General features: G+C 36.9%; 1 protein-coding gene across 1 annotated transcript in view; it reads right to left on the reverse strand.

Annotated features, from left to right (window-relative positions):
* Positions 1-12,824, reverse strand: part of LOC128244835 (uncharacterized) — a 35,722-nt gene that overhangs the window by 533 nt on the left and 22,365 nt on the right. The window contains exons 32-41 of the mRNA XM_052962928.1: positions 12,316-12,509; positions 11,289-11,403; positions 10,814-11,028; positions 10,441-10,593; positions 8,061-8,162; positions 4,176-4,301; positions 3,874-3,951; positions 3,327-3,444; positions 2,020-2,132; positions 1,090-1,213 (exon numbers count right to left, since the gene is read on the reverse strand). Coding sequence (XP_052818888.1) covers positions 1,090-1,213; positions 2,020-2,132; positions 3,327-3,444; positions 3,874-3,951; positions 4,176-4,301; positions 8,061-8,162; positions 10,441-10,593; positions 10,814-11,028; positions 11,289-11,403; positions 12,316-12,509 — 1,338 coding nt within the window. The remainder of the gene's footprint in view (positions 1-1,089; positions 1,214-2,019; positions 2,133-3,326; positions 3,445-3,873; positions 3,952-4,175; positions 4,302-8,060; positions 8,163-10,440; positions 10,594-10,813; positions 11,029-11,288; positions 11,404-12,315; positions 12,510-12,824) is intronic.

Below are 12,824 nucleotides of genomic sequence, written 5' to 3' on the forward strand. Positions count from 1 at the left end.
CATAATTCACTCTATTGGTTAGTTATTAATAATCATTAATCCGATTAGCTACATCGTTCTTAGATCCAACATTGAATACCAGCCTGATCTACATGTGTATTTAAGCATGTCAGTAAAGGTTCTTGTTACACGTTAATGGTGAAGAAATAAATATTAAATTTGGTCAATCATTTTTGCATTTGGAAAGTTCACGCGATTAAGATCAGATTTAATCCATGTATGCCGCAAATAATGATACTAGAAGGGCAAGAACGACGACACAATTGTTCATGGATTTTGCGGTGCGACATTCATAGGAGAACATAATGTCATGGATAAGTAGTTAATTCGAGTTGTCTTTCTTGTGTAAATAGTGCCGGATATGGCGGAACAATGGTCGTTTATGTTAAATTTTGAACTAAATGGAAAGTTGTCCTTTTTTCAACTTGCATTTTAAGGAAAAGAAACTAACAATGTTTGTATACAAAATATGGACACGAATAGATGCATATGCATAAAGTTCATAAAAATATACCCTTTCTTAAAATAACATTCTAATATTATATTGATTTTCTTACAATTACTCACTAATATGCTTTGTAAATACAGCCCGAGGGGATCGTATGCATAATGCATCTTAGTGACAATTTTTAAATTAGTGAAAAATAGCCTTTTTGTTGAATTGAAAGAAAACAGACAACATTTGTACATGAAAATATGAAAATAAGCAAGAAAATGGTTTAAACAATATAATGTATATGAATAAATTTCATGTAAAGTAGAGTGTGTTTTAAATAATCGTTGTCAAATACTACGAAATGTTCACTAACTTCGAAATATTCACAAATTTGCTTGATCAATGCGGCCCCAGGCCCTAATGTTTCGAAACTTCTTAAGTCCCTTATATCTAAGTATGTATATTGGCATATTGATATAAGCTATTTAATCCTGTTATAGAGCTTAAGAAGTTTCATGAAATTGGGGCGGTCTTCATTTCTTAAATTTTAATGGCGGAATTACTTAAATTCTCATATACTTTGTATTAAGACTTGGGTTCTATAAAAGTGCTGCATTGCCATTGCCTTTGAAACCAGCAGGTGACCAACTTACAGAGCAGTGCATCTGTATCGTCCCATCGAGGCGTCGACACATTCACATTTATAGTCGCACCCGTCCCTCCACGTCTGGCTCTGCGTATACACGTTGTTCTTGTAGTAACAGCCGGTCGTCTGACCTGTAAGACCACAGGCAAACTCAAAATTCAAACTACACAGGTGGTGTGTAAGCTTATTTATTCTCACACTTGGGCAAGGCCCATTCGGCGAGTGCTCCGATAAGATTGTTAGTCATATTAGGTTTTTGGAGCAAAGTGCACTGACAGAATGTAGCCCTGGTTCTTTAACGTGCACCAGTGTATAGCACTGCCACACGTGACCTCCATTGAACGTCCCTGGCGGAAGACGATTAGAAATATTCTTAGTGGTGCGGCGGGGAATCGAACCTACGACCTCTGGATTGACAGTCGAGTGTGTTACAACTAGACCCCGGATCCGCCACATTCCGTAATTTCTTATACATGTTCTACATACGTGCAATAAACACTATCAATAAAATGCAAGATTTAAATATAAAGTAAATGCGAAAGATAATGTTATGACGTTAAACTACACAGCTTTTAAAGGTATTACGGAGTGATTCTTCTTTTCCGTGCAAAATCGTTCAAACTGCATAAAGGAAAAAAGAATAAGCATCGATGCTTATATTTACATTTCCCCTTTTCACAAATTTATCATTTTATTTCTCCGCGATTTAATTACAATAAAGGAAAGAATACTTTCGAGAGTGTTTTTAATTCGTGTTTTACATATGCATGCCCCAGGTCAGTAAGAGGTCACGAAAGGTCGAACGGATCATGCAAAAAGAACGCAAAATTTATCGTTCAAAAAATCGAGTGCGAATGTAGATATTTTCCTATATATGGTGCTCATAGTACAAAAGTAATAGTACGTATCCAAATTCCGGTAATGTTGCAACACGTACCGGTCATGGTGCCTGTCCCTGTGCCCGTGGCTCCCGTGCAGTCCGGTACACCGCAACACTGTTCAGCAACCGTCCTCAATACGCAGCCCGCCGCCAAATTATACGTGGGACACCTGATTGTGATAAAGCATGTCAATATTGGGGTTTAAAAAGTCATTGGCTTAATTGTACATACAAGACGAAACATGTTTTGTCCGTCTGCCAAATTGCATTAACATATAAACATATTTAAGAAGCATGAACAAAACTTGCTTTAAAATCTCCTTAGTAATAACTACCAAGCCCTCACGGTTACTAACGCAATTGAATTTCACCAACTACCATTTATTATGCCAATATTGTAATCTGATTCTATTGGAGCAACCTAGCCTGAACCACATCAAACAGGAACTTGTTTTAGGAATCCCTATTCAAGACAAGCCCCTCCCGATGACCCAGTCTGTACTAGTTATACATTCCCTATTGAATACAAGCCTCTCCCGATGGCTAAGTCTGCACAAATAATACATTCTATATTCAAGACAAGCCCCTCCCGATGGCTCAGCCTGAACTATTTATACATACTAGCCTGAATTAGTTAAAACACATTCCTTTTTCAAGGCAAGCCTCTCCCGATGGCCCAGACTGTACCAGTCATACATTCTCCATTCTAAACAAGCCTCTCCCGATGGCTCAGCCTGTACAAGTAATTCATTCCCTATTCAAAACAAGCGCCTCCCGATGGCTCAGTCTGTACTAGTAATGCATTCCCGATTCAAGACAGACCTCTCACGATGGCTCAGCTTGCACAGGTATTACATTCCCGATTCAAGACAGACCTCTCCCGATTGCTCAGCCTGTACAGGTATTACATTCACTATTTAAGACAAACCTTTCAGGTAATACATTCCCTATACAAGACAAACCCCTCCCGATGGCTCAGCCTGTACAGGTAATACATTCCCTATTCAAAACAGGCCTCTCCCGATGGCTCAGCCTGTACATGTAATAGATTCCCTATTCAAGACAGGCCTCTCCCGATGGCTCAGCCTGTACAGGTAATACATTCCCTATTCAAGACAGGCCTCTCCCGATGGCTCAGCCTGTACAGGTAATACATTCCCTTTTCAAGACAGGCCTCTCCCGATGGCTCAGCCTGTACAGGTAATACATTCCCTTTTCAAGACAGGCCTCTCCCTAACGACTCTTCAGCCTGTGCTAGTTATATATACATGTATCATATACATACCATATACATCTCCTATTTAAGACAAGCCGCTCCCGAATGGAACAAATTAAAAAGAACCTATCCCTTGGTTTTCTCATACCTATCTCCACACCTGTAGAAGCCCGTCTGTCCGTTCTCACATGTACAGTTGTAGTCACAGCCGTCATACCAATGGTCACCAGCTCCGTAATACCGACCCTTAAATACGCAACCGCCAACTGAAAATACAACAAAACACTGCTGACTCTGTCCAAATGTCATTAAAATCAGATCCCAAGTAATCGTTTTACGGCGGCTATGGCCTCCAAAGTCATGTTCTCTGATCGCATACTGCGTAGTGAAATAAAGCGAACATCACGATATGATTTTAAAGAGATTGATATTGTCTGAGAATATCATTGAATGACCTCGGGCGAATAACTGCAATGGTGAAGATATTGTCGCTTTAACAATTACTCTCAATGAACAGTCAGAAATTTAGACTGCTTTTGTAATACTTTAGATATAGTTTATGTTTTAGAATCACAGCGTTAGAATGTATAAAATGTCAGGAAGTTTCAGCCTTATTGATATAAGAAGTCTATTAAAATAAAGGAGGAGTTTAAAATACTCACTGTATTCCCCAAATCCAGAGCCAGTGCCGGTGCCGGTTCCCGTTCCCGTCCCTGTCCCAGTGCCCGGTGCCGCGGTACCGGATCCGGTTATTACACCACCAGAACCCGTCGCTGAAACAGCGGTTACAACAAATGTTTTGTCAATTACTTTACATCATATGCAGAGAACAGAATATAACACATTTTCTTACCTTAAAACACCTCTTAATTTCTTAACGACGACGCCAACGACGGGCGACGGACAATGACTAATTGTCTACAGTAACAGTGGGTGTTTGGAAGATGGTTCTCACGAGGTCTTAAAGCAAGTGTATGTACAAACAGGTACCAATTACCTGGACAGAGGTTACAGTAGTGTGCGCAGTTTTCACGTGCCCAATCCTCGTACAATCCCGTGCACGCATCTTGAGTGAAGGCAGCGCAGTTGGATAACTTGTCCATACAGCTACCAGACCCAGTTCCTAAGAAGAGTAAGATTACAGTTCCAAGTTAATTTGCAATATCGGCAATACATAAGCCTTTGGCCATAAACATACACATAGGATGAAATGTACACAAATTTAAAAGGTGACAAATACAAAATAAACTAACAAAAAACATTTCACACGTACATAGTATAGACACAATAACAATATACTTGATTGTACTATCTAACTATGAAGCAACTGCGTCAATACTGGCAGAACGTCGTTGAAAAGCATTGTAAATGTATTAAGATACATGTCTTATATTGTTTGTGCTTTTGAGGATATTAATACCCTAAATTTATTCAAGGTATTCCACGAATTGAAAACATTGAATTGTAGACGTAAGTCATAAAAAAGGACAAGCAAGCAAAAAATAAAATTCAGATTGTAACTTCCAACTCCAATTTCAAGAATGTGAGAACATAGTCGCAACCCCGTTAATGCAATTCTATATTTCTATGAAATCGAGATTCTTTTCAAATTCAAAATTTAACTTGAGTTGTTTATAATAATTTAACTTCGGTAGTGAATGAATGGTGTCAGTCCAGTGTTTTACATATTGATCGTGGCGGCGTTGTCTTAACGATATAAAACAACAATTTGATATATGATCAGAAGACCAAACATAACAAAAACCGAGGGTGTCTAACACATTCTTCATATATTTAGACCAGTTATCCTTAGCATTGCAGTAAACAAAACTAACATCATTAACTTTTCACAATATATATTACTTATAAGCGAGGTTGGGGAAGATTTGATATTGCACCAAACTTTAAGTGCTCTGAATCGTCCTTGCTCTCTTAGTAGAGCAGCATTAGAAGTTTGAGAGCGAACTCCAAGAATGTTTTTACAATATTTAAGGTGGAGTTTATCCACCTATTTCATGTCACATATACCCCAAACCTCACAACCATACATAAGAATAGGAGCAATCATAGAGTCGAACAATAAGAGTTTAGTCTAAACGTCGTGTTTAACTCTACCAAAAATTGATACAATGTGATTATATGCTTTCAAAGCTTGATCTTTCAGCGCTTTAACTGCATTTACAAAAAGTTCCATTGTAATTGAATTTAATACCCAAATAACAGAAGATATCCATTGTTTCGACAACATTATTATCAATGGACCAAACAAAGCGATTCAATGTTTTTCATTTTTCAAAAATACATATTTTAGTTTTTTAGATTAATTTTCAAGACCCAACTTGCATAAATATCTATGTATTGCATCAAGTTGTGCTTGAAGACTAATAGGGTCAGTTGTGAACAGAGCAATGTCGTCAGCAATTAGTAACGTGTATAGAAACAGCTTAATTATATCGTTCTGGGTTAGATTTTCAAAATCTAAATACTCCCGAATGTCATTAATAAACAAAATAAATAAAAGAGGAGAAAGAGGTTCCCCTTGTTTCACTACAAGAGATATATCGAACAGTTCTGAATATAACATATGTTTAACACACGCCTCAACATTTGCATATAGGGACATAAGCATGGTTATCATTTAACTACTTGTACCAGACGGAACTAATTTAATCCGCAAAGCATCGTGTATAACAGGGTCAAAAGCATTTTCATAATCAATAAAAGCACAGTACAATTTCTGTTTTGCGCTGAAACCTTCTAAATAATAGTATGAAGTAAAGGATTTTCACCAAGCATGTTCTTATTAAATGCATTTTTATACATTCATACTTTGTCTGCTGCATCTTTAATTTCCTTTACATGTGTCCCTTCACTTTACAATTTCTAGTCCTCTGCATCCTCGGTACCCGATCCATCCATAATAGATAGACCTTAAGCTGCCAGTTGACCCTGCTCCCCAGCCCCAGGGGCAATTATGAAGGATATAATTTTCCCAAAGCTTAAGCAAAACGCCACAAAATGAGATATGTTTACGCTCTGAGGGAGGGGGCATAAGTGAGCAACGGACATTTAAACTACGTTACCCTACGGTTTTTTTATAAATTTTATCTCCACTTTTTCTTCCATGTATAATGATGGTTTTTAATGAGATAAAATAAGTTGGTAAATGATCCATCTTAAGTTCTATGAAGGGTTTTTAAATAATTCAGACTGCACGAATTGGTGTATATTACGTGACTTTTTAAATGTAATATAAAAACAACGTTTTTACAAAAATGACAGGTTACACAGAGTGCTTAAACAAATAAAGTTATGCCATTTCGCTTGATAAAAAGGTAGGTCATATTCTAAATACGTATTACACAATTTCATCAAAATTCCTTAAACTTCCTTATGAGTGCACAGATAATGCGTGTGTAATCTACGTAGCTTACAATTGTATTTTGCACAACAACGATTCATCCTGATAAATCACTAATACTTTTTACAAATTAAACACTGTAGTTATACACTGTTTTATTCCTAATTTAAACCACTAGTATAACTTACGTAACCATGATTTCGTTACTAAAAGATAAGTGTTGAATGTTAAAAATTCTGTAAAAAACGGGTAAGATCAAATAGAATAGCAAACTATTAAATGTAAAAACACAATTATATAAAAAACAACAACATGTATTTGTTCAACAGAAATTGTAAAATGGCATATAAAAGAGATATATTTTATTCATACTCAATACAGCGTCCATATTTATTACTACAATTTACAGATGCAATGTTATATCCGTTTAAAAGATAATTGTGATATTTCTATTCCATTAACATAAATCATTTGGGAGTGTTGTGTTATCTAGTCAACATGTCAAGTGATGTGAAAGAAATTTGAAGTAACGTATTTAATATGAAAATTGGTGTTTTTTGTCGTATGTCTTTAAATTTTAGAGTCGCTCATTTTTTGCAACTAAAACTTGCATAATAGAATATAACATGATGAGAAAAGTGTTAAGTCAATAAATTTTGTCCTGTTAACATTAAAGTTGTTTGTAAAGTTGTTTTTTTACAAAGTAATGTATTCTACATGCACATTTATCACAATATGTGATTGGTTTTCTTTATTATTTGTGCACTTTGCTTTTATGCCATGAACAAGGAGCATTGTATAGATAGCATTGCAAAGTGACATCAAATGCTCACTGCAGGCCTTATTTGTAAAATATGTATAAACAGGTAGTTTTCTTTTCTTATGATGTGACGTCATACACGTAAATTTATTACAGTGAAACCATACTTGAGTTTATGTCTTATTCATCAGTTATGTCTGAAGTTTAATGTTGAATTAGTCTTCTCCGAAAAATCGATGCAGATTATTTTGTAGTTTATTGTTCATCATAAAAAATTGCAAGTTTGGAAGTAACGTAAATAACAGTTTTTTCAGACATGAAACATCTTTTTTCGCTGAAAAAAAAATATGATGTTTTATTACGTCATGTATAATTAAATTAAAACAGTTTTCTATACGTTTTCTTTTATAGTTTTTTTACAAGTAAACATTATGTTCAAAAGCTGATAATTATTTAGTAACGATTTTTTAACATGGTGCTTTAGTTTCCAGACGCCCCAACGGCCAAGGCGTAAACATGTCTTAAAATGTTTATATGATGATACACTTTCATAAAATCATGTTCTACAAAATTGCCCTTGGTGGGGAGCAAAACAAGTTTCCCTTATAATCTAATACAACTCCATTGGATACAATACTCTGCAGAGTCATAGAAATAGCAGAGCGCGGAATTCGACAATGTTTTATTGATAATTCCAAGGAACTATCGTGTAAAATGTCCCAACAACCATTTGGTACGCTCCAAATCCCTTGTATCATTACCTGTGATAGTGCCAGTTCCTGTACCGGTACCAGTTCCCGTACCTGTACCAGTGCTAGTTCCCGTACCAGTACCAGTGCCAGTTCCCGTACCAGTACCAGTGCCTGTTCCAAAAATCAAATAAGTATAGTCTATATATTCATTATATCCTTATTAACAACAAAATATGTGGAACGACAGCGTTTTGGTATAAAGTCAAACATACATACAGATAATTCTGAATAAATCATCAATCCCGGCGTTTATCCATAAGCAAGCTGGTCGTCCCCGGCTTAAAGATTTAAGGCAAAGCCCGAACTAAACCTAAGATAAGCAAACGCACATATCAATAATAAAAGCCTTGCAAACTATGAACATGCTTACCAGTGATTATCCCCGTCCCTGCGCCTATGGACATCAATGTTCATCCTCGTTATTAACTTTCAAAACGATTATGCATTACTTTGGTTTACAACTGTTTTCAAATCGGAATCATAGGGGCAAGGTGCGATGTTTTGACAACCCCCTATGACCACGCCCCCATTGTTTTGAAACAATCCAAGGCTTATAGGTAATGCTGGGAGAACTGTTACTAATGATAAATTACAAATCAAAGATTATAGAATAAAAAATTTAAAAAAAATGTAACAGATCTCCCATCATTATCAATAAGCTTGGGATTAATTCAGAACAGTGGGGTGCGTGGTCATAGGTTTGTGTCAAAACAATGCACCCTGTCCCTGTGATCGGAATTGATTATTCATATCATTAATTTTAACTTTTAAAATTCAAAAAAAAAGTTTACTTTAACCTACAAATCTGACTAAAACCTTATCCTGAATATACTCTCTGTATCATTCGGAACTCCTCGGCCATTTTTATCGAAAACAACCTCGGATGTATTTGGACGGTTTACATACTCAAAAAGTGGTACGTTAATGTCCGCTGCAAGTAGATCGCGTAGTAATTTTATTTAGCAGTTAAACTTTCTGACTTAACTCTTAGGAATCTTAATTATGTTTTCAATAATACACTTCACTGACAATCAATTTAAACTTAGATCAATAAATACAACTCTAAAACACTACATTTAATTAACGATATAATTAAAAAAAATACGAACTACTTCAACTGATGTACCGGCATACATCCGAGGTTGTTTTCGATAAAAATGGCCGAGTAGCTCCGAATGTCTCTGTATAAGGTTCTGAAGTCCACACAGAGGAGGTCATCTTCAGGCGACCTTTTCGTCAGCCTATCAGAGGCTCACTTCCGATATAGTGAAAGTCAGCGGGAAGTTGAAATTGACCGATATATTGTAATTCGGTTCAAATTTCAATGATATGAGCTTTGCATTCGGAACTCATCGGCCATCGAAAACAACCTCGGATGTATATGGACGGTTTGCAATGAAAGAAATCTTAACATTTAACTACGCTGCAAGTAGATCGCGTAGAAATTTCAATTTAGCAGTTATACTCAATGATATTACTATTTCGAATCTAAATTTTATATGCAATAGTTCACATCACTGGCAATCAATTAAAACTAAGATATACAAAATACACGTTAAACACTTTAATTAATTTATACTTTTACTTAAAAGTTTACGAACTACTTCCCGGAAACATCCGAAGTTGTTTTCAAGGAAAATGGCCGAGGACTTCCGAATGAAGATTTTTTTGAAGTTTAAGTAGACTGTTTTCATGAGAAACTCGCGCAAGCAAGATCGAGCAATAGTTAGATAGTAAAACCTACGTACCAGTCATGCTCCCTGAAATAGAATACGAACTGGTGAAAAATACACTGAACGATGAATACAACTTCTTTATCTAAAATATGTCAAACTCGAATAAATGTTTAATAGTAAATAATGGGAATAAATATCTTAACAAAATAAAATATATCATTGTCTTATGGGAAAACCTATACATAACTTGTTCGTACTTGTACTAGTATTCTTGACTAGAAATGCTTGCAAGGGGGTGGATTTCAATAAGCATCTTAGAAACACTTTTCAACTTAGAGAAACTTGCTATTTTCTTATTTGAATTATAAGAAAAAGAACAATCTATGTACACCAAAACTATGAAAATAAGCAAGAAAACGGTCGGAACAATATATGCACATGAATAGATCTGATCAAAAGTAGCGGATATTTAAAAAAAATTGTCGTGAAAAATTACGAAAATCTAACTAAGTTGAAAATATTCACTAAGACGCTTATTGAATACGACCCCAGGTAAACATAGATGCTTTGCCCGTGACTAGAAAAAAGGTGTCAAAAATTGACGTGGAATTGAATGAACATTGATATATTTTTCATTTTATGCATTAATCATATTTTCTTGGCGCTAGCAAAAAACAAGTATGCATTCCATTGCTTAAATTGTTTCCACATACCTCCACACATGTTGCAGTGTTTTGGGCAATTGGCGACGGCCCATGGACGGTACTGGGCGTCCGTGCACACACTGACATCGTATTGGGCACAGTTCGGGATCGCGTCCACGCATGCGCCGCTAGGTGGCGCCGTCGCCAAGTATGGGTTGGTACCTATACGTAAAAATAAACAAAAGAAAGTTGACGGTCACAATCTAGCGCTTGGAAACCACTATTACATCCAACAATAAAGTTGAATAGTATAGAAGAAATACAAAACCTCCATTAATACACCATACGCGACAACGTGTTTAAAATTCGGAAATTAGCAGCCGCAAATCTATCTATAGCCTCATGAATAACCAATTTAAAAAACAAACAAGGCAGCCCGTACCGCCACCGCAGTAGCCACAGAATTTTCCGCAGTTCTCCCTCGCCCATCCTTCATACTGCTGTCCACATACGTAACTGCCGTACGATTGGCAGTTGACCTTGTCCTGGCACGTGCCGAACGTCTGGGCCGCGTCACACTTCAGTACCTGGCAACACGCGTCGCGTGGGTCCTGGCCGAAAGAACAGCCAGTTGGTACGGACGCGATTCTTGCGCATCTGCGTAAAAGGAAACGTATTGAGTCGAACGGCGTACATGAAATAGTTAAAGTAATTTCATAGTTCCAAAGGCAATAGCGATTAAAAGCTTTCGTTATAAACGATGGAGTTGTTCTAATTTCATATTTTCATGAAGCGTTCTTTCAGTATTTTCATTTTATAACTAAATATGTCAAAATCTTTCCTGCGTGAGGTATTGCACCAACTATCTCACTGCGTGAGGAAATGGATCCCCTCACACTGGAAATGACGTCACTCACCTCTCATTACACCTGTACATTCCCTTGCTGGCGTCAACACATTCACAGTCGTAGTCGCAGCCGTCCTGCCACGTGGCGCCCTGGGCGTACACCTGACCCTTGTACAGACATTTGCCTGAAGGATAAAAAACATATGTACAGGACTGAGCAATTTAGCAGTATTCGATGCCGTGAACTGGGAATTGCAGACCAGATCGAGGTCCTTGAATGTCATACTACTGCGATATTGATATGTGTCTAGTGTTATGTAACAAGATAAGATAAATCCATAATAATATGGAATGTGTCCACAATCCATAATAATATGGAATGTGTGAACAGTCAACATTCGGGCTGATATTATTTTTTAACTACTTAAATGACAATCGGATCACCTCGGCCAGTATCCAATAGGAATTGGCTCGAAGCTTGCCGGAGATGGCCGAGTTGTTACGATTGCTTAAATAAACATATTTTAAAGAGGAGCTGTTTTTTGTCGGCACTTTTCTTTATTCAATTTGAAAGTTTGAAAGGGGGCTTATGAAACTCATTATTCATTATCCATGCCTATATACACATACACTGGCCGAAGTCACAGAGAGTTTGGCTTCATAAATAGGATGCAAATATGTGTTGGTGCATTTGGGCATATTTTATTCATTTTTGCCATAAAAAACCCGGACGATGGACGTTTTTAGCTCCCCCCCCCCACCCTTAAGGTGTTAACTGAGGCAGGTGTTAAGGTATATTGAAAATCATCATATCATTTTTTGCATGAACTTCATTTTTGAGTAACACCAGAATGATGCTACGATTATGATATATAAATATATAAGAGAAGTAATGAAATATAATATCACTATGATTATAAAGCAATTGTGTTAATTTATTTCTTAAATAGCACAATATCTATATAAAACAGCACTCGGTTAAAACATTAACAATATTCAAATTTAACATTTTGTAACTTAAAACTATACCACATCTGTGTTTGAATTAATGATTGGTTGATCACCTTGCACAGCGATAAAAAGAACTCCGTTCTTACTGTTGTAACTGGTATGGCTGATCTGCCCAGATATGATGCTGGTTGGGTGGCCATATCCGGTGAAGGCGCCAACAAATCCCGTTGTTCCTACATTTCCGCCGGCGTTCTGACACTGTGGTACCCGGCAACACTGTGGGTCCTTGGGGTCGGCGACGAATGTGCACGTGGAAGGCACGTTGGTGTACTTGGGGCACCTGTAGAGGGTTATATTTAGAAGTGAATCTGATTTTTGGACACAAATCAATCTAAAGACTAAAAACTCCATAATAGGGTTACAACGAATAGGGCAGGGAAAAAAGAATAAGGGAATCCAAATGAAAACAAATAAAGTTACTTGTAAGGTCATGGTCGTGTCCATCGTAATATACGACTACAATAGATCCCCGCTGGCTCAAACTCACAGGAACCGGCAAAAATACCACGAAATTCGAGCCAAGCGGTATTGCTTAACTACAGTTTAATGAAATCGGTCCTTTACATCCAGTTCGAGCCAACGAGGAATTCGAGCT

This window comes from Mya arenaria, chromosome 8, assembly GCF_026914265.1.
Source record: "Mya arenaria isolate MELC-2E11 chromosome 8, ASM2691426v1".
NCBI lineage: Eukaryota > Metazoa > Mollusca > Bivalvia > Myida > Myidae > Mya > Mya arenaria.